At 38.6% G+C, this 19,222-nt stretch overlaps 1 protein-coding gene across 7 annotated transcripts in view; it reads right to left on the reverse strand.

Moving 5' to 3' along the window:
• tenm3 (teneurin transmembrane protein 3) overlaps positions 1 to 19,222 on the reverse strand; it is a 269,085-nt gene that overhangs the window by 83,463 nt on the left and 166,400 nt on the right. For all 7 annotated transcript variants that reach the window (XM_086083026.1, XM_086083025.1, XM_086083024.1 and 4 more), the window contains 9 exons: positions 17,726 to 17,790; positions 11,254 to 11,373; positions 9,916 to 9,996; positions 9,695 to 9,819; positions 7,352 to 7,607; positions 6,070 to 6,171; positions 4,355 to 4,549; positions 2,027 to 2,227; positions 898 to 1,083 (listed from right to left, as the gene is read on the reverse strand). In XM_086083026.1, the coding sequence (XP_085939152.1) occupies positions 898 to 1,083; positions 2,027 to 2,227; positions 4,355 to 4,549; positions 6,070 to 6,171; positions 7,352 to 7,607; positions 9,695 to 9,819; positions 9,916 to 9,996; positions 11,254 to 11,373; positions 17,726 to 17,790 (1,331 nt within the window). The remainder of the gene's footprint in view (positions 1 to 897; positions 1,084 to 2,026; positions 2,228 to 4,354; positions 4,550 to 6,069; positions 6,172 to 7,351; positions 7,608 to 9,694; positions 9,820 to 9,915; positions 9,997 to 11,253; positions 11,374 to 17,725; positions 17,791 to 19,222) is intronic.

Consider the following 19,222-nt stretch of genomic DNA (forward strand, 5'->3'; position numbering starts at 1 on the left):
TTAAGTAAAAATGTCTTGTTCTGTTGGCAGATAATTTTGCTTATTTGAAGTACTAATTTTCTTATTTTACTATATTATTTTTCTTAAAATTTCTACTGTCCTTTTTGCAGTGTCCTGACCAAAAAAAAGAAAGAACACAAGATTCTTAATTTAATCCAGTGCTGCCATTTGCTGGGACATATTCCTCTTTGTTAATTTCGATGGTGGGATGGTGTTGCACGTGTATGATGTCATGCCTGACCATGGGAACAGGCTAAATCTTTGCTTATTGTTATCTCTACAGACAATCACATTTCATCTGAAATAAGGCTGTTCATAAAAATCTGCAGTCTGTACCTCAGGCACCTGTACAATTTAGAGCAGAAAATAGAATAGAATAGAATAGAATAGAATGAATGTCATGAAACCACATAAAATAGAATAGGTGTTTTTAAAGTACTATTGGGGCAGCAGCAGCTCATTTGTAAGAGCTTTGGAACTGGAGGGTCTCGGATTTAAATCCTGCTATGGACACAAATGTAAAAATGGCAATTAGTTGTTGGAGAGATGCTAGTCTGCTTGCTGGCTACTGTGGCGGTGTGCCCTTGAGCAAGACACCATCACCAACCCCCATCTTAAGTGTTGCAGCTCTGTTGGCGTGCCTTTTCATTCTCAATCCGTCCTTGCATGCCTGCATATATTTAATCTGCTCGTCTGGCGTTGTATGCAACACACAATACACAGCAGAGTGTAAACTGAATTTCCCTTGAGCTATTATAACAATCTCACTAAATTAAGAATGAAATGTTTTCTTAAAATAATGTATGACAGTTTTCTAGTTTTTCTGCTGTATTTTTTTGTGTTTATACATTAATGTGTGTGTGTGCGTGTGTGTGTGTGTGTACACGATCAACTTACCAATGTTACAGTGCTCCCCAGTCCAGCCCTGGTCACACTCACACTTCCCCTCCTTACACACACCGTTCTTGTTACATAATGGGTGGCAGGCCTTTTGATCACACACAGTTCCAGTCCATCCTTCCTCGCACCGACACAAGCCACCATAACAAATGCCATGACTTCCACATTCCACTTCACACACCTCTGTTGGGAGAGTGAAAATACAGATGATTTATTTATTTACAAATTTTTAATTACAAAAAATACATGATTTATGAATTATAAATGCATTAACTCTACTTTCAGCAAGTGCATACATACAGTATGTGCAGTTTAAATGGTGGCAAGTGTTTGCTGATTGACATTTAACTTGAGTTTGAATGTGATTGGTTCATTTTAACGAACCAGAAGTTATGTGGCTGTCTTTAAAATGATAAATTCTATATTATCGATATTACGTATGTTGTAATATTACTATTTTATATTGTTGTTATGATGATGATTATTATTATTATACATATTACCATATTAGCTATTCTATATATAATAAATTTTTATTGCATTAGACTTTTTTTTTTTTTTACCACACACATAAAAAGTAATGTATAATTTAGTTTCAGAGGTGTAACAGATTCATGTGTTACCATTAATTCCAATGGGAATCTTGATTTTAAAATGTTTCAGATTACAAACGTGTTCATGGAACCAATTATGTTTGTAACTTGAGGTTCCACTGTGTATATACAATATATATGGGGATTCCCTTTAATCATTTTTTTAACATCCATGAAATTTTAGGTTATGCTTCGGTAAGTTGTACAAGCTGATGTCAGGTGAGATCTTGGTTTGAATGCATGGATAATGTTGCCATAACATAGCTTGTGAAAATACTTGCTGAATTATCATAGCGTTTTTAATATTAGAATATACATTTTCTCACTTTTATTCACCCATGCAAATATAGTTTTTTTTGCTTATTTTTATATTTAGGTAAACCTTCCAAAGACTGATCTGCTGTGCAATTGCTTTGTATCCCCCCCACCCCCCCACCCCCACTCTGATATTATTCTTGATATTTGCTCATGAACTTGTTACCATGCTTGTAACCACATGATGCACTTATGCACTTGTATGGCATGATACGCACCTAAGGAACAATCTGGCCCAGTCCAATTCTGGTCACAGGCACAGGTACTGGTTTCGGTGTTATATGTGCCATGACCTGAACACTGGTCCGGACACATAGCCTTGGCTATTTCACAGCTGGCTCCACCCCAGCCTAGTTGACAGTGGCACTCGCCATGAATACACACCCCATGGGCTGAACAACTGGGATCGATGCAATCCACTGGAGGCAAACAAACAAGATAAGAGATACACTTAAACAGAAGCTTCAACGTGATGCCAACTGTTCCTTAAAGTTGACATAGCAGTAGGAAGGTATATGATACACATGCACTACATGCAGAGGATGAGCAAAATATCAGAATATTCCTGCATGGCGCTGGTATTTGCACCAAAACCTTGTACCTCCAAAAATCATCACTTGTCAGGAGACCCTCACATTATTTTTTTCTCTCAACCATTAACATTGCATCATCAAAGACAGCAAGCAATTTCCAACACTTTGGATTAGTCAATAAAAAGAAATTAAACAAATTGTGACTGTGAGGTTTCGGCCTGACGCCAGCGATAAAATGAAGTGTATTGCCAAACAATCCATCTATCAATAGATACATTTCCGCAGACATGTAAATCATCTGTTGGTAGTAATATGTGTCTATCCTCAGTAATGTTCACAGATATCCATCCATGTTTTACTTTTTTCTTAATGTAATTTATCAGTTTTTTCACGGGAATCCTACATGCCATATTTAACATAATTTGCAGACACATTAGTAGTAAATAGGATTAAAGCGCACACACACACACACACACACACACACACACACACACACACACACACACACACACACACACACACACACACACACACACACACACACACACACACACACACACACACACACACACACACACACGTCCACAGAAACGCACTATTTCAGTTTTCCGTTGAGATTCTCCTCTCGAACGCTCTCCTTCTGTCTTGTTAACCCACACAGTCACAAAGAATTAGCCAAACAGAGGATTGGATTAATCTGAAACTAATCTAGTTAAGGGCTCCGGTGACTGTGAAGACTGAACATGTGCAAAACAACTAGAACCCGAGTCTTTGTTGACCATTGTACATAAACGCTATCTGTGATCAAGGTTATCATAGGTAATGGAATTAAAAAAAAATATATATATATATTTTACTGAAAAAAACATTTCTATTAACAGAATAAAATAAAAACAAGTGTTTTTGTGTGTGTTTTTTTTAAAAGAAACAATAATAACCTAACATAATTTTATGTTTGAAAACAAATGCAATTAACTGTAACTGTAGAGAAAGTTAAATTAAAGTTAAATTAGTTTCATACACAAGTTTTGGGGTTAATTTTAAATGTACCAGTATTTTTACTTCTTTGTATTCACTTTGTATTAACTGGCATTAAGACACATTTGATGCAGTTTGATGTTGTTGTTTTTTTGTTTTTTTTAAATAGTATCTTTTAAAACCCGTTCAGTGTTTTGATTTTATTTTATTTGTTCCTTTCTGGGGCATTATTACAACAGATTTCATTGATCACATCATTTGCAACATTTACATTTGAAAAAAGGGTTGATAGGTTGAAGCCATGGTTTATTATCACCCCGTCCCCATCAATTCTTACTAAACGTATCAATCATGAAACATAGTTTATACATAAATTTTCAGAATCATTGATTTGTATCATTATCAATGTATCCCAGACTTGTATGTCAGCACAATCTTCTATCAGTTCATCTTGAGTGAATGTTGCGTGTTTCATTTGCAGCTAGTCCCAATCATTTGAAATTGGTAAATCGGTCCCCAGACGCCACCAACAGACCCACCACACCTGGCGAGCTGCCAATGACGTGGCATCCAGGCCTTAGGTAGATCGGCTCGCATTCTGACCACTGCGTCCACAGTTTATTTGCCTTTGTCCTGCTTTTGTATGACACTTATTCCAAAAGGAGGACCAGCCTTTGGAAACATAAGCATGAAGAACATGCTATCCACATACATGTCAAAATTAAAGCATTTAACATTTATTCGATGAAAGTAGCTATTTTTACACTACGGTGATAATTAAGAGTGGATAAAGAGTGTGTGGGGGGGGGGGGGGGGGGGGCTCATAATAGTTAAGAGTTGTTTTTTGATCAGAATATTAACAGTGGTAACTATTTTCCCACATGTATGACAAATAAACAATGTTGACATTTTACTTTGAACATTGCCTGTGCAGTTACCACAAGTTTTATGACATGGACACCTTTACCCTTGCACAGGTGTTTTTTTTTTCCTAGAAATTTTCAGTCTTAGAATTGCTGTGTATTTTGTATTTACCTTCTTCACAGTTGTCTCCCTGATAACCAGTATTGCAGATGCAGGCCCCCATAATGCAAATGCCGTGTCCTCCACAATGGATGTCAATGCACTGATTGTAGGGCACATCACACTCTGTGCCTTTCCACCCGCTGTAGCACTGGCAGCGTCCAAGGTAATATTGGCCATTCCCACTGCACAGCACAGGACAGGAAGCTGTACAGGACACATATGGAAATTAATTTGACTACTTAATAGTCCAACGCTTCTCAATACTGCAGAAGAACAATGAATGTATTCAATTGCTGGTCATATTTCTACTTCAGCAGTGGGTGACACCACACTCTAGACTTGCTTACCTTTCTGTTTTTAAAATAAATAACACACCATGACAATAATACACAGGAGGAAACAGAACATAATCTTCATTTGATGTGCATGTGACACAACCCAGTGTTTCCATACATCTACACACTAGCCAGAAAGAGAGGAGCCACCTACCAAGAGCATAATGTAATAAGATTCTTCTATTACAATAATACTTATCAGTTTGTGTTATACTTTCTGTGAGGTATTTTAACAAAATTCCTATTATTGTACTGGGGGCTATTTGTAGTAAATGAGCAGTTCAAGTAACATCCAGTTGTTTACTCTAATGCAAACTAAAACTACAATAGTAAAAGTAATATGCTTAAGTAGATGAAGCTAATAAACTGGATCTCTTTTGAGTGTGCACTGCATACAGTATGTAACAGAGAGTTAGATTTGATTAGAAACAATTGGGCTGCAATAAATAAGATTAACACAAGCCACATACGTTTTAGTTTTGTAATTCGTATTCATATAGTGATAAAAAAAAAGGGGGGGGGGGTTGATGTTGTACTATGTTACCGGTTTGATAATTGTTTTCCAAAGTAAAATCAGATGTTTGCAAATGTCTAAACAGAGAAGATAATCAGTCTTCTTTCATGAAGGACTACAAAAATCAGTGAACAATTACTGTTGATATGCTGAAATCAGACGATTTGGATAATTTAAAAAAATAAATAAAAATGGCTACAATTATTAATATAGCTATCGATTAATTTGATATTCGATATTGAATTCGATTTTTTGTCAATTAATCGATTAATATTGACAGCTATAACAGATACAGTATTTACAGTAAGATAGAGATGTGCAAGTACGTTACCAGATATCGTATCGGGCGGATACCTGACTTTATTTCAAGGTATCTGTACCCGTGACAGCTGCCGATACCAGTATCGGCCGCCCATTGTGATCGTTTTATGATCAGGAACAAGATATTAGAAGAATACATTGACATTAATTTCAAAAGTACTAGTAGGCTACTTGGTATTGGTGACTACTCAATAATTGAGTATTCATACTGGTATCAGTCTGAAAAAAGGTATTGAATATCCCTACTGTAAGATATATATATATATATGTATATATATATATGAGTTTATTAGTGTGCTGTGCGGTGTTTTTTATTATTTGGTAGTGCTGCAATGTTGCGGTGGAGGCACTGTGTTGTGGGAGTTTTGTGGCAGCGGCCCAGCAGATGTCAAAACTTGTCAAGAAACGTGGCTTTGAATCCTTCGTTCTCGGAAATCAAATATTCAACATATTGGTATTCAATAGCATTCAGCATGTGCAGGTCACACTCACTACTCAGATAACACCCTCGCAGCAATTATCTTCCGCATGGGAGGCAGACCGTGTGTGCGTACCTCGAGAGCAGTCAGGACCCAGAAATCCAGGAAAACAATGGCATATTCCTAAGAGACAATCTCCGTTTCCATGACAATTCTGGGGACACTCCATAATCGACTCTTATGTAGAGAGAAGCAAAGAGGTGGTGCAAGGGTGCAAGTTAATTGGGTAGGCAGGATATGGAACTATATATCGTGAGAGCTAACACACATATTGAAAGACATGTCTGCTACGGTTGCTATAGTTACAGCCAGTCGGTCCAATCAACAGACTCTAACATCCAATTATGTTGCTTCCTTGCTCGTTCTCGCCATCACACACCATTTTTGTATCTCCGCTGCGTGTCACATTAAGAGTATAATGTTGTAAGCGGCTTGTGTGTTTTTGTTGTTTCACATACACAGTGTATAATTAGTTTATGAATAATTACAGCTAGGCCATATCCACACAAATAACAGTATTTTATCAAATGTATTGCTGTATGCATTTTGGTCTTTTATCAGATGCAAACTATGTTTTGCATCACTGATGACCAGGTTTAAGTGTGGAGGATGTTTTTTTTCTTTCAAATGACTTGCGACAGGCTTGCGAGGGTACGCACATGTAGCATGTTGCTTTTCCAGCAAGATTTCTTCAGTGTGGCAAAACGTTACAAAGACACATGCCACAGTTCTTCAAACCATATTAACTCATTTGCTCCCAAAAACGTGTAAATGCGTTCTTTTTTAAATATTACCATGGTCCCAAAAACGTATTTACACGTTTTTAATGCGTTTGTTTTTTGTGCTAGAGCATACAGAAGGCTTGGATGAAGCCTCTGACCTGAAGAGGTCGCTTAAAACAATGGTAGTTATTACAAAAAATTACCAGCAGGTGGCAGCAGAGTATATGAGATCAACCAGGGCCATGTTGCAAAAAAGCTATTTTCCCCAGTGTTTTAAACATATTTGTGAATAATGAGGAAACTTAGTGGTAATTGCTGCTAAGTGGAAACAGATACAAATATATTTTTTTCTGATGATAAAAAGAGACTCTAATCTTTCTTTTGGTAGGTCCCATGTTTTTATAGCAATAGAACAAAATATTCTGTGGGCCTTGCAAAATCAGTCAAACTCCAGTAAAACAGCCGTGGACAAAGGGGGTTGCTTTGGTGAAAATGGCTGGGAGTGAATGAGTTACATTTCATATACAGTACTTTACCTTACCATACAATATACTCTACCGTATTATATTCCAAGTACACCTTTATGTGTAGACCATTTGATGTGTTGTATGAGATTATCTCCAGCAAAGACTTACCAATTAAGATAGTATTGTAAGACACTTGTTCTGTATTGCGCCCATCGTTGTAAAATGCCAAATGCCAAATGCCCGTGTCCAAGTACTGGATGAAGCCGGCCTCGTGTATGTTCACCGATCGTCTGAGACGGATCTCTCCCCCAGGGTCCTTTTCAAAAACACCAAGTGAGTGCCCATGTGTCATGTCTGTGTCACTCAGGGATCGCTTGTCTTTGGAAATTAGTCGACTTCCATCAAGCAGCTCCACAAAGTCATACTGGAAGATAAGCATGCAATATAAGAAATTGTCATTAACCAAAATGGAGAAGCAATAGCCCTGCACAGCACAGAAAAAGATTCACTGGTTCTTGTGATGTCAGGAAGAAAAAAAAATTCTGAAAAAAGAGAGGTCCACCGCACACAGTTGAAAATTGAGCCTAGGGCTTCATCAGGCTATTCATGTGTCATACATTTCCTTTCTCTTTTTTCAAAATTTGCATTAATGTTTTAGGTCACTCTTTACATCAAATTGTTATAAACTAGGGATACAATGATATCAAAATGTCACTGTATGATATCTTCAAGGTATTAAGTCCATGTCACTATTATTAGAAAAATAAATAAATCACTTAGGAGGAAAATGCCATAGTGTGTAAAATTAGTGCCAGGGATGTTAACATTTGAAATGAGGTTAACACAACTATGAAAAAGTCAAACTCACTGGTCAATACAAAGACTAAACAAAATATTTGGCCAGCAATTGCAATGAATATGTGACCCGCTCTGGCAAAAAGATATGCAATACATGGATGTACATCAAAAATGGACAAATTTACAGCAATTTTTATTAAATCAATAGTTTTGAGAAAAACGGGTTTAAAGTTTTGGTCCTTGCATCTTTAAAATGTCCATAGCAACCCACATTTTCAATTAAACGATAACTGGAAATTAAATTCCAATAGCAGGTAAGGCCATTGTCCGAGATTTGAAGTCTTTACAAGTTTGGGAAGTTTGACCTCTCAACAGATGAAATCAGCCTCAACTTAGAACATCACATTAAGCTTACAATTTATCTTCTGATGCATCATGAAACAAAGTTTGGTTATTTTATTGTTGCTCCTTGTGATATGTTCTGGCTTAAATGAGGTCATATCCCCAACACAAAAAATGTATTTAATAATTTTGTGTCAATTAAAAGATTATTTGCCATTTGGTGTGGTCTGTGACAAGTACATTTATTGATAACTCATTATAGATTTTATGTCTGAAATGCATTTGGTCACATAAAGAAAATGACAATGTTATGATAATTCTAACAATTATTTTGGCAATTAACTCATTAATATACACTAAAATTACATTTCTGGGTTTTAAGCAACCCAGCATCCACCACCAAGCCACAAAAATACAGTATATTTGGGAGACATATATATTGTTTTACAACAATACAGTATTTATAATTTCATATGTACCTGTTGATGAAATAGCGAAGCGTGTGGTAAAAATGTACTCAAACTATACGTACTACATTGGGTCTTTTCAAGTAAATGGGAGCAAGCCCTGCATTTCGATATATTGTATCAACATTTATGTCTTTACTCTTGTCCGCGTCCTCTTTCCGAAGCAATCTGAGTCTCTCTTGACTGACACTCTATCTTTTCATGGATAAAAAAAAAAAAGTGGTGCAGTACAACATATTGCATGGGGAGTCCTCGGACATGATACAGGCTTACACAGTTCAATGCCCAATGTGCAAGCGTGAGTGGCCAACTATCTTTTTTTGCTTTGGCCCAGTCCAAGCTAGGTTGGAAATCATTGCACAGTGTGCGGCCCAAGCATTCCTTAGTTAGGAAGGGCAACTTCACAGTTTAATTTCACCATAACTTTGTTGACATATATCTCAATGACATTAATGATCCATCTACTTGTTATTGAAGGTTTTTGCCCTATTTCAATGGCATTGGAAACTTACATAAAATTATTAACATTGATTTAGCATTATGAGCTGCATATATACACACATGTATTTTCTTCTCGCTGAGGGTAGGTTAAAAAAATCATATTGAAACAATATATTTGATTGATTAGGGTTATGACAAGGACAAACATCTGTGTCTATGATCTTAAGAGCTAACATTGAGCTGTGATAGGGATAGCATTGCAAGAATGTGTCTTTTAAAGATAAGTGGATTCGTTTTCTTACAAAAGAAGCGATTTGCCACAGAGAGATGTAAGTGTGGTGATTAATGAAATCTCTTTGGTTTATAAGACACTTATCTCCTCATTATGAACAAAGAATCCATAAAGCACTTGACCAAGATCAACTCCCAAAGTTATGAAGAAAACATTTTGACCTAGCTGTACCTGTGTGTGAGAGGGTGGCAGTCCTTTGCGTCCATACACTCCGACAAGAGCATCTTTCTGCACTGATATATTAAATTTCAAGAACTGTGGTTGGTCAATGTAAAGTTGTGACCTCCAAAACACACCTACAAGGAAAGCAAATGGATAAAGCATGCAAATCATTATCAGTCATGTGGTTACAGGGCAATGACATGCGCAGTGTATGTGAGTGAGTAATTAACCTGGTGGGACATCTTGAATTGCTCTTCTACCCACATCCACTTCTCCTGTGTCTATAGTGTTATTTTCTAGGAGAATTTTACCTGCAGAGAAGCAAACAAACCCTGTTATACCTGCAACAGGTAGATTCAATTGGGACTAACAGCTGACAGTACCAACAAGGTAAGATTAATATTGAGCAGTATATCTTCAACATCTTGATGTTGATAAAACATTTCTCAGTGAGAAATCTTGAGAAACCGCACGCGTGATCCCTGTACCCTAGTGTGGAGTGACTAAATAAGACATACAATAATTGATGAGAAGTGAACACCTTGGTAAAGAAAATCTATTTGGTTACGGACTCAATGGGGGAACCAAACCATTCTCACATTTATTTAATTGTGTATATTTTGCCATAGTTATTTACTGTCTATACTGTACAATTCCGTGAATAATACTTTTTTTTTTAAAGAAAAAAAAACATCCCGAATTGAGAAGGGCATTATGCAGGGGACTTAATAAGAAATGACAAATGTTTACATTTAGTTGTTTACCAGTACAGAGAAAATATTTGGGAGTTGTTGACTGAGATATATATATATATATATACATCCATTTTCTTAACCACTTGTCCTCACAAGGGTCGCGCTGGAGCCTATCCCAGCTGGCTTCGGGCAGTAGGCGGGGTACACCCTGAATCGTTTCTTAACCACTTGTCCTCACAAGGGTCGCGCTGGAGCCTATCCCAGCTGGCTTCGGGCAGTAGGCGGGGTACACCCTGAATCGTGTGTGTATATATATATATATATATATGCCCGAAGCCAGCTGGGATAGGCTCCAGCGCGACCCTTGTGAGGACAAGTGGTTAAGAAAATGGATGGATATATATATATATATATATATATATATATATATATATACACACACGATAGGCACTGATGTCAGTTTTGTTTAACAGTGAAATATGTGCACAATCTTTATCTCAGTCTAGGCTGAGCACATGGCCATTACCTTAATTTAACCTGTAACACAAAACAAATCTCATAACTCTGTTAGATTGTTTTGTTTAAGTATGGTAATTAATGGGTTTCTCATAAAATAGGCACCCATACATCAATTAAAATGGCAGCCAGGGTTACTTTTGCTTTTACAACATCCAATAAATGTCTTGCTTCTGTCACTTTTATGGTGTCCGCATGCATCACTCTCCCGTTCCCTTGACACAAACAAATAATGGGTATGACTTTCTTTAAACGAGCTGGATGCAAGTATAAAGTCAAAATAACATATTTGTTCAGGTTTCTGTTCTAATTTATGACTGTAAAAAACTATCTAATTAGCATTAAGGAAAGACTCACCATTGTCTGTGGATACCATGAAAGTGTTAGGAGTCGTATCTTTTCCAACACCTCCATTTTCAAACGCTCCATATCCCTCACTCTCCTGGAGCTGCCAGTTCAGACCAAACAAGTGCATTGCTGCAGCAAGAGGAGGAAAGTGCGAAGGTGACAGCAAAGAACAGGAGTGAGTGAACCGCAAAATGAAAAGCAAGCAATTGTGGAAATATTCTAACTATGGAAGGGGTAAGACAAAGAAAAAATTATTAATACATGAATCAGGAAATCTAGACAGAGAAGTTTAATCAATATTGGTCACCAGGGAAAAAAAACATTTGTAAGAAGGTTACATTTGTATACACTACTCACAAAAAGTTAGGAATATTTGGCTTTCAGGTGGAATTTAAGGATGAGCCTTAAAATGTATTGAAAAATTTACAGGTGAAATTAATGTGACATTCTCTAAGCTTTTGAATGTTAAATGTTTCAGTACATTTTGCACAAGTTGCTGTTCTCTAATGAGGAGCTTAACAGCAAAATTCACAAACGACAATGCTCCAGCTCATAGAGGTTGCATCATCGGGGAACGGCTGTTGGGGACTGGTGTACCTCAAATGGAATGTCCGAGAAGAATGGGATGGCATGCCTCTGGAGACAATGTGTCATCTTGTGAATAGCATGAGACGTTGTTGTCAGGCTGTAATTGATGCTCAAGGGCACATGATGACTTATTGAGACGTTGACATTTTTTGTTGTGGTGTACCCACCATTGTTGTTAACTTTTGTTTCAATAAATTGTTTGAGATGAGGAAATCACCAGTGCAACCTTCTACTTAAATGTCTTCATTTCATGATATGATTTGACTGTAGCATGAATCTTTGACATTTTCCATAAATTTCACCTGATAGCCAAATATCCATAACTGTTTTTGAGTAGTGTATGTACACCTTTCTATCTTCATAGTACAAAATGATTATGCACCATGGTATGCGTTTTCAAATATGAATTACAATTACGCTCCCGGCACATGTGTTCCAAATTATTCAGCACGTATGGGTGCGCACAATAACATTTGCTCAAGGTACAAACAACCATCAAAAAGTATGCAGAAGTTAATCTTAAAAGGATACCACCTGCCTTCTTTTAGTTTTTTATTTATTAGGCCCGAGCAGTGACATTATTATTATTACGCTTTATTATTGCTATGCAAATGAATCACATTTTTATATAACCTAAATAACTCACAAAACTGGAGAAAATGTTGATACTTTAAGGTTGTCATACATATTCACAAAACAAAAATTAGGCTCTACAGCAATCTACAGTGATCAAACAAAATCCAATTCAGGTACGTTTGACCTAGGCCTATGAAAACTGGCAGGCAAGTGGGCTATGATTATTATTATTTTTTTATGTCTAATGTTGGCCCATTTTTGCGTACAGGGGCCATACTTTTGCGCCCATGTCCTAGGTGTTTCAGTCGACTGACTTCAAACTTGGTTGATCTCATAACAGGGGAAAATAGCAGGGAAATACATTTAGAGTTTTTCAAAAAATACTATAAGACAGAGGCAAGGCATCAAATTTAGTGTTTCATATTTCCTTTGCCACAACTGAATAAATGCTTTAAAACTGCCCTGTACGTGCTCTTAAAAAAAAACAATCCCAAACTTCACACATGAACAAATGGTCACGGCTTTAAGACATCTCTAAGTATAGCAATATGACAATGACTATGTTTACATGCAATCAATAACCTTTTCAAAATCCAAATATTGGCAATATTGGCAATATTCAGATTTTGAAAAGCTTGAATATGCTCTTAAATGGGTTATTACAAACATTACTGCACACTGTATTCGAAAGGAAGGTCCGTCGATCCGTCAATGACGGACGCCTATTTTGTTGACGATTGCCAAATGACAGGAAACTTCGGAAAATTGACAGATTATGCATTGCCGGAAGTGGGTTTTCATCGGTCAATGTAATCGTCAATCCGTCAATAACAGAATGCCCATTTTGTGGACGAATAATGCAGAGTACTTATTACTTACAGTAATGTCTCTCAAATATGTAGACAGCAGACGTTGGTTGGTTATCTCACCATCTTTATTATAAGCATTAAGCACACAAACAGCTAGCGTTGACCATAGCCAAGGTAAAAAAATAACAACAGCTTTAGATGAAAGTACCGACACATTACAAGCAACAATTGCTCCAATGTTCGCCTCATCTACTCTGCTCACGCTCCCACTTCCCTTCCAGTGAGTGGTGTGATGCATTCACAAACACTCGGAAATACAACAGCTGTCTTGTCATGGCTCAACAGAAAGTCTGTGCTTGCGCTGTCGCTACTCCTTTGATCTGCGCCTTTTCTTTTAAATTCACCTTTTTTCTGCTTCAAACAAAGCACAAACTATCTCCACTGCCTCCTCTAAAGTCACGTTTAATTTCCGGGAGGTTTTGTGAGATTTCATGTCTGACTTGGGAATATTCATGAATGAAATCGGATCATATGTGCTGTGTTGATTGTGTGGCTGCACACCATACACTGTTTGTATTTATATATTTTTTTATTTAGATTTTATTTCATTTTAAAATCTTGCCTTATGAACCTGGCTTCATTTTAGTGCTCAGTCTGTTTATTTGACATCAGGCATGTTGTTAAGACAGCTAAGGGTCCCGGTGTCCCATTTTAAGCAGTGGTGTGCGATTGTACAAATAAATCTGGGAGAAGCTCTTTCACACATTTCATATGTCAAGTCTATGATTTTAAGTCAGGCCGGTTATAAACAGCTAAGGTTTCTAAAAAGGGGCGGTGTAGTCAACTACTCTGTTGTTTGCCTGGGCTGTACGCGCCGGTCTGGAGTTACCAACACCGTGTGCACACTGTATGTGGCACATTAGTGAGGAAAAGGAAAGTCAAGCAGACTTAGAGCTTGAAGCTGTTCCTTGGCTTCTGCTGTGTCCACCACACTTGAGTACTAATTGTGTGGACAAGGTGCTCCAATCATCAATAACCGGGTGAGTGTGATGGAACTATTGACAGATGCCCACTTTGAATGACGTAAACATTGACGGACGCCCATTTCGCTGAGGAATAACAAATGGCGGATTGAGGATTTCAATGGGGTTCTGCTTGAAATCTTGACCGGTTGACGATTCGGCTTAAAATATTGACGGATTTTTGATGACGGAAGGGGGTCCCGACTGTTGACGATTGCCCAATGACAAATGCTCAAAATCCATTGACGCGCCCACCAATTGTGCTTTCTGTATGTTTTAAGATAATCTATGGCTTTACTTAGAGTACTTATAAGAAAAATCATCGGTCCCCATTATTTTTCCCAGTGGTTTTTGCACTGCTGCAGAAGCAGTAGAACAGAGAATGCACATTTCTGTAATTATTTAAAAACATATCTGGTATCATATCAAACAACCAATGATCAAGATAAAGGATTTCGTTTTACTAATTAGCTCAATCTAAAACACACACAAAGCAGGATGGAACAGAAGGGATCACACAAAAAAGAGCCAATTACTTTCCTTTAAAGGGAGGTTTGATGAAGAATATGTGACGAGGCCTATATCCCATGAGACATACCATACACAGGGATAGTACAAAGATTAGACAAAGTAACATGTTTCTGTTCAAAATAGAAGACAATTTTAGAGATCTTGGACTGGACTCACATGGCATATTAAAGTAAGATTTATGTCAAGGACCAATTACTGATGCAACATGGGAATATTTTGCGAGACAAAACCCTGCTGGCCCCCACTACACACACACACACGCACACGCACGTACACACACATTTCTGCTTACACACCTCTCTGCCTCATTAAATTAGAGCCATGCTGTGCCAGTCTGTTACCCACAACACCTCCTGGTGAGGACAGGAGCAAAGGGTCATGGGAGAGTGCTGTCTAATCGACAGGGGCTTTGTGCAGGAAAGTGTATATTTTTGTGTGTGTTTTTGTGACAAGATAAGAACAAACAGCCTTTTGAGCAAAAAAGTCCAGTCCAAAGTCAATTTAAAACGTCATCTAAACATCCAAATTGATCCGGCGTATCTGTTCATTTGCAACAAGCTTTAACGAAAAGGCTTGCAGTAGTACCGTACAGTACTGCATTCTTATTCCAAATTATTGTATTGCAGGTTCGGATCATCCATTTCAATGAGCAACTTTGTTCATTAAGAAGACTGTGAACACATTGAGTCACCAAAGTACTGTACTGCAACACCATTAACTCTTTGAAAATGTTGTGTCCTCTCAAATTGCAGGGAGGAGTCTCACCAAACTCATTGATATAGCATCTAATTCCTTCTAATGCTAAAAACCAGCAAAAACGTTGAATCTACTGTAGATTGCCAAGATGGTTGCTCAGTGACCATAACATGGTTGTCAGCAAGGTTCTTTAACCAAAAGTAGCAGTAGTAGTAGATGTTTTTTATGACAGTAATCTACCAGTTAATTGCAATTATATTCAGGGGTGCATGCAAGCGGTGCACAGGTGCGCATGCATACTGAAAATAGCCATGTGAGTGCCAAATTTGATTGCCTCAGTGAACACTTGCGTTCCAAGCCTGTTGCAGTCAGTCAGCATGATTGTCAGCAGGCCAGCCAACACTCACAGATGCCTGTGCCTACAGTTGAAAAGTCGTAGTCAAGTGAGCAGCCATGATTGCCTTCTAAGGCTAGCTTCAGAATAAAATATTCCTAAGGAATCAATGCCCATGTGCAGTTTTACCTGTTAGGCTTTTATTTTGAAGTTGGCATTTTGGCGCATTGCATAGTATGAACAACCATTGGTGGTGGTTGACTTGACTATGCTGGCTCTCACGTAAATGGCTGCTATAGACCCTAAAGAGTGGAAGCAGTGGCCGAATGCGCGGACACCACCAACGAGAAGGTCATGTCTCAACTTTATCATGACAATATTATCACACGCTAATGCTGGTAATGCTCTAAGCTAATGTAAATATGTGCTAACACTACAGCCCTGCTTACCTCTTGGCTTTGACATGTTAGAGTTTCAGTAGTCATTTTTCTATCCCGCTTGTTCTGTTCAGGGTCTTAGGAAATGGAGCCTATCCCAGCTGGCTTCGGGGGGAAAGCGGACTACACCCCAGATTGGTTTCGAGTCAAATACAAGGCATAAAGAGACAATCCTTAACTCACACATTCACAATGATAATACTGAGTAGGAATGAACCATACTGCCTGCGTGGGAGTCAGGTGAGTAAACTGTCACAGAGATACAACTTTTGTCTACAAACATTAAAATTTAAATTTCGATATGACCTTGTCATTTTTATTTTGTTGAAAAGGGCGTTCTTTACAGTAGTTATGGTGTCGGTTTAACTCTCCCTTTAAGTATTCACAAAAAAAAAAAGTCCGCCTCCCAGTGCAGAGGACATGAGATCGAGTCTGGGCTTCGGCCTTCCTGGGTGGAGTTTGCATATTCTGCCCGTGCTTGCATGGGTTTTCTCCGGTTTCCTACCACATTCCAAATACATGCAAGGCTGGTTAACTGAACACTCCAAATTGTCCATAGGTGTGATTGTGAGTGTGGATGGTTGTTCGTCTCTGTGTGCCCTGCGATTGGCTGGCAACCAGTTCAGGGTGTACCCCGCCTACTGCCCGAAGCCAGCTGGGATAGGCTCCAGCGCCCCCCGCGAGCCTTGTGAGGAAAAGCGGTTAAGAAAATGGATGGATGGATAGATATTTTTCTACAGTTCTTCAACAAAACCATGATTCAGTAATTAGCGCTAATATTTTCCTGACAAGCTAAATGCTCTCTTTAAGCAGATATTTGGGAGGAATTCAAGAGGAGAGACACAAAATGTCAAACAGCACACAAGTGAATAGAAGCTCATACATTCACAAATATACTTACAAAAAGGTAACTCATACGTTGACTGGTATATGTCATCATCACTAATTGTGTAACACAAGAAACTACATGTAAATAATTGCCCAGAAAATGCTAAACCGATGGTTTAATGAAAACAACTCTTCCGAGAGGTGCTTGAGGGTTCTCATGACATGTTGACCTCTAGTGAGTGGAGCTCGTAATTAGCTCACTTCATTGTGAGAATTGATGAACTTTACAGTTGTGCTTGGAAGTTTACATGCCTTACGGGTATGTAAACTTATGACCACACTGTATGGTGAAAAAAGGCTTAATACCCATAAAAACCAAAATACTGTCACAATTGTTTTGATATTTTCAGAGTTTGAAGTTGACATGAGTAGAGATGTGCATGTGAATTTTGGTGACCATTCACATTTTGTGTCATTAAGCAACGTTTAGCTTTGTTACATTTACAGCTGTGCTCATACCCCAAAAATATGTATGCATAATTTAGAGATACTGTATAACAGATGGCAAGACAAAGTAAGGAAAAGTGTAACTAAAGTTAACATTTTAATTCTATGATTGACCCACCACTGAGTGTGCTGTGAGTGCAGTTGAGGTCTTACCTATGCAGTAACAGAGCAGGATGGAGAGCAGTATAGACAGTCCTACTGCACTGAGGGCTGTACACCTAAAAGGAAAGCACATCATATTGTTGTGTGAGCCTTGTAAATGATTTGATTTTACTTTTGACTTTTTTTCCCCCCAAAGTAATTTAGACATGCTAGTCTGAAATATGTTTATTGAGTTCCATGGTATTTTCAGAGGAGTCTTTTTAAAAATCCACTCGGGGGGGCGTTTATTGCCTGAAATTGATTTACACAAGACTATTCAGATGCATTTTGTAACGAATATTGCCCGTCACCCTAAATTTTTATTTTATTTGCTTTTTTAAACACTTCCCCTTGGGGAATGTGTGTGCAAGCCTTAACCCTGTGTTTTCTCAAACCAACTAGAGACAATTGGAAAAGGAACAAATCTTTGAATTTCCCTCCAGCAGGGACTGGATTTTGTTTTCTTACAACCTACAGGAAACACATACCTCAGCGCCTAACGAGATCTAAAAGCCTGTTTAGCAAGCAGACTAGCGATAAGACTGCTTATCAGTCCCCAGACCACGTTTATGGTCTGGTCTATCCACAGGAATCAGCCATGTGTTTTTGGAAACAACGCCCCTTGGAAGTTATACAGTACAACAGTGCCCTCCAGCGGTCACTATCGGTATTATCCTCAAGAATCCTGCCGCTTGTAATTAATCTGAAGTCTACATAATTCAGGACATAAACAGACTCTTTGTACTTGACTGACATCAAGTGACTTCTGTTGTATCTTTGTACACAAACTGTTTGTCTATCTCAAATGAATGATGTGTGTAACTTCTGCAGCCATCTAAGTTTAGCTAATTAGTAAGCTTAGCGGATTCAATAACTTTATGATTGCGGTAATGTTTGAAATGTGTTCAGAATGATAAATGAAGCATCTGGCTTGTCAATTCTGATCAAAAACTATCAAATGCAATCCAAAAGCTTGGTCTCAGTCGACCAAGTCTGCTTCAAGCGCACGGAAGAGGCGGGACTACTACTCCGACCCCCTGGGACACAAGTTTAAAAGCCAGCGCGTGAAGGAACTTATCTTCTTCGCTCTTCTCCCTCTTCGCTCTTCTCCACTTCTTGCCTCATGAACTTCTCCTGACCATCATGGGAGACGTGGTCGCCGCTGAGAGCGACCACATGGCTTCCTTCTTTGAGCGCCCCAAAGCAGCAAGGACTCGCAACCACACTGCGCGTCCCAAAACGCGTGTGTCTGTTCCTGCCGAGAGCCGACCCACCTACCTTCCGCTCTCTGAATCACGCAGCGTCCCGCCAACCCGGTTCCACGACGGCTGTTAGGCACCGAGCCGCTGCGCGCCAGCGACCCATTTCTGCTCCAGCCGTACACCCGAGACGCCCCGCAGCCTCCACGCCGCGCGCGCACCTCTCCACCAACCGGGGACCTGCAGCGGCCTCTCAGTCGTGCGCCCATCACCATCAGCCAGAGACTCCAGTGCAGCATTCCAGCTGCGC

Source organism: Leptonotus elevatus, chromosome 8 (genome assembly GCF_054856555.1).
Source record: "Leptonotus elevatus isolate MCC_2025b chromosome 8, RoL_Lele_1.0, whole genome shotgun sequence".
Classification (NCBI taxonomy): Eukaryota; Metazoa; Chordata; class Actinopteri; order Syngnathiformes; family Syngnathidae; genus Leptonotus; species Leptonotus elevatus.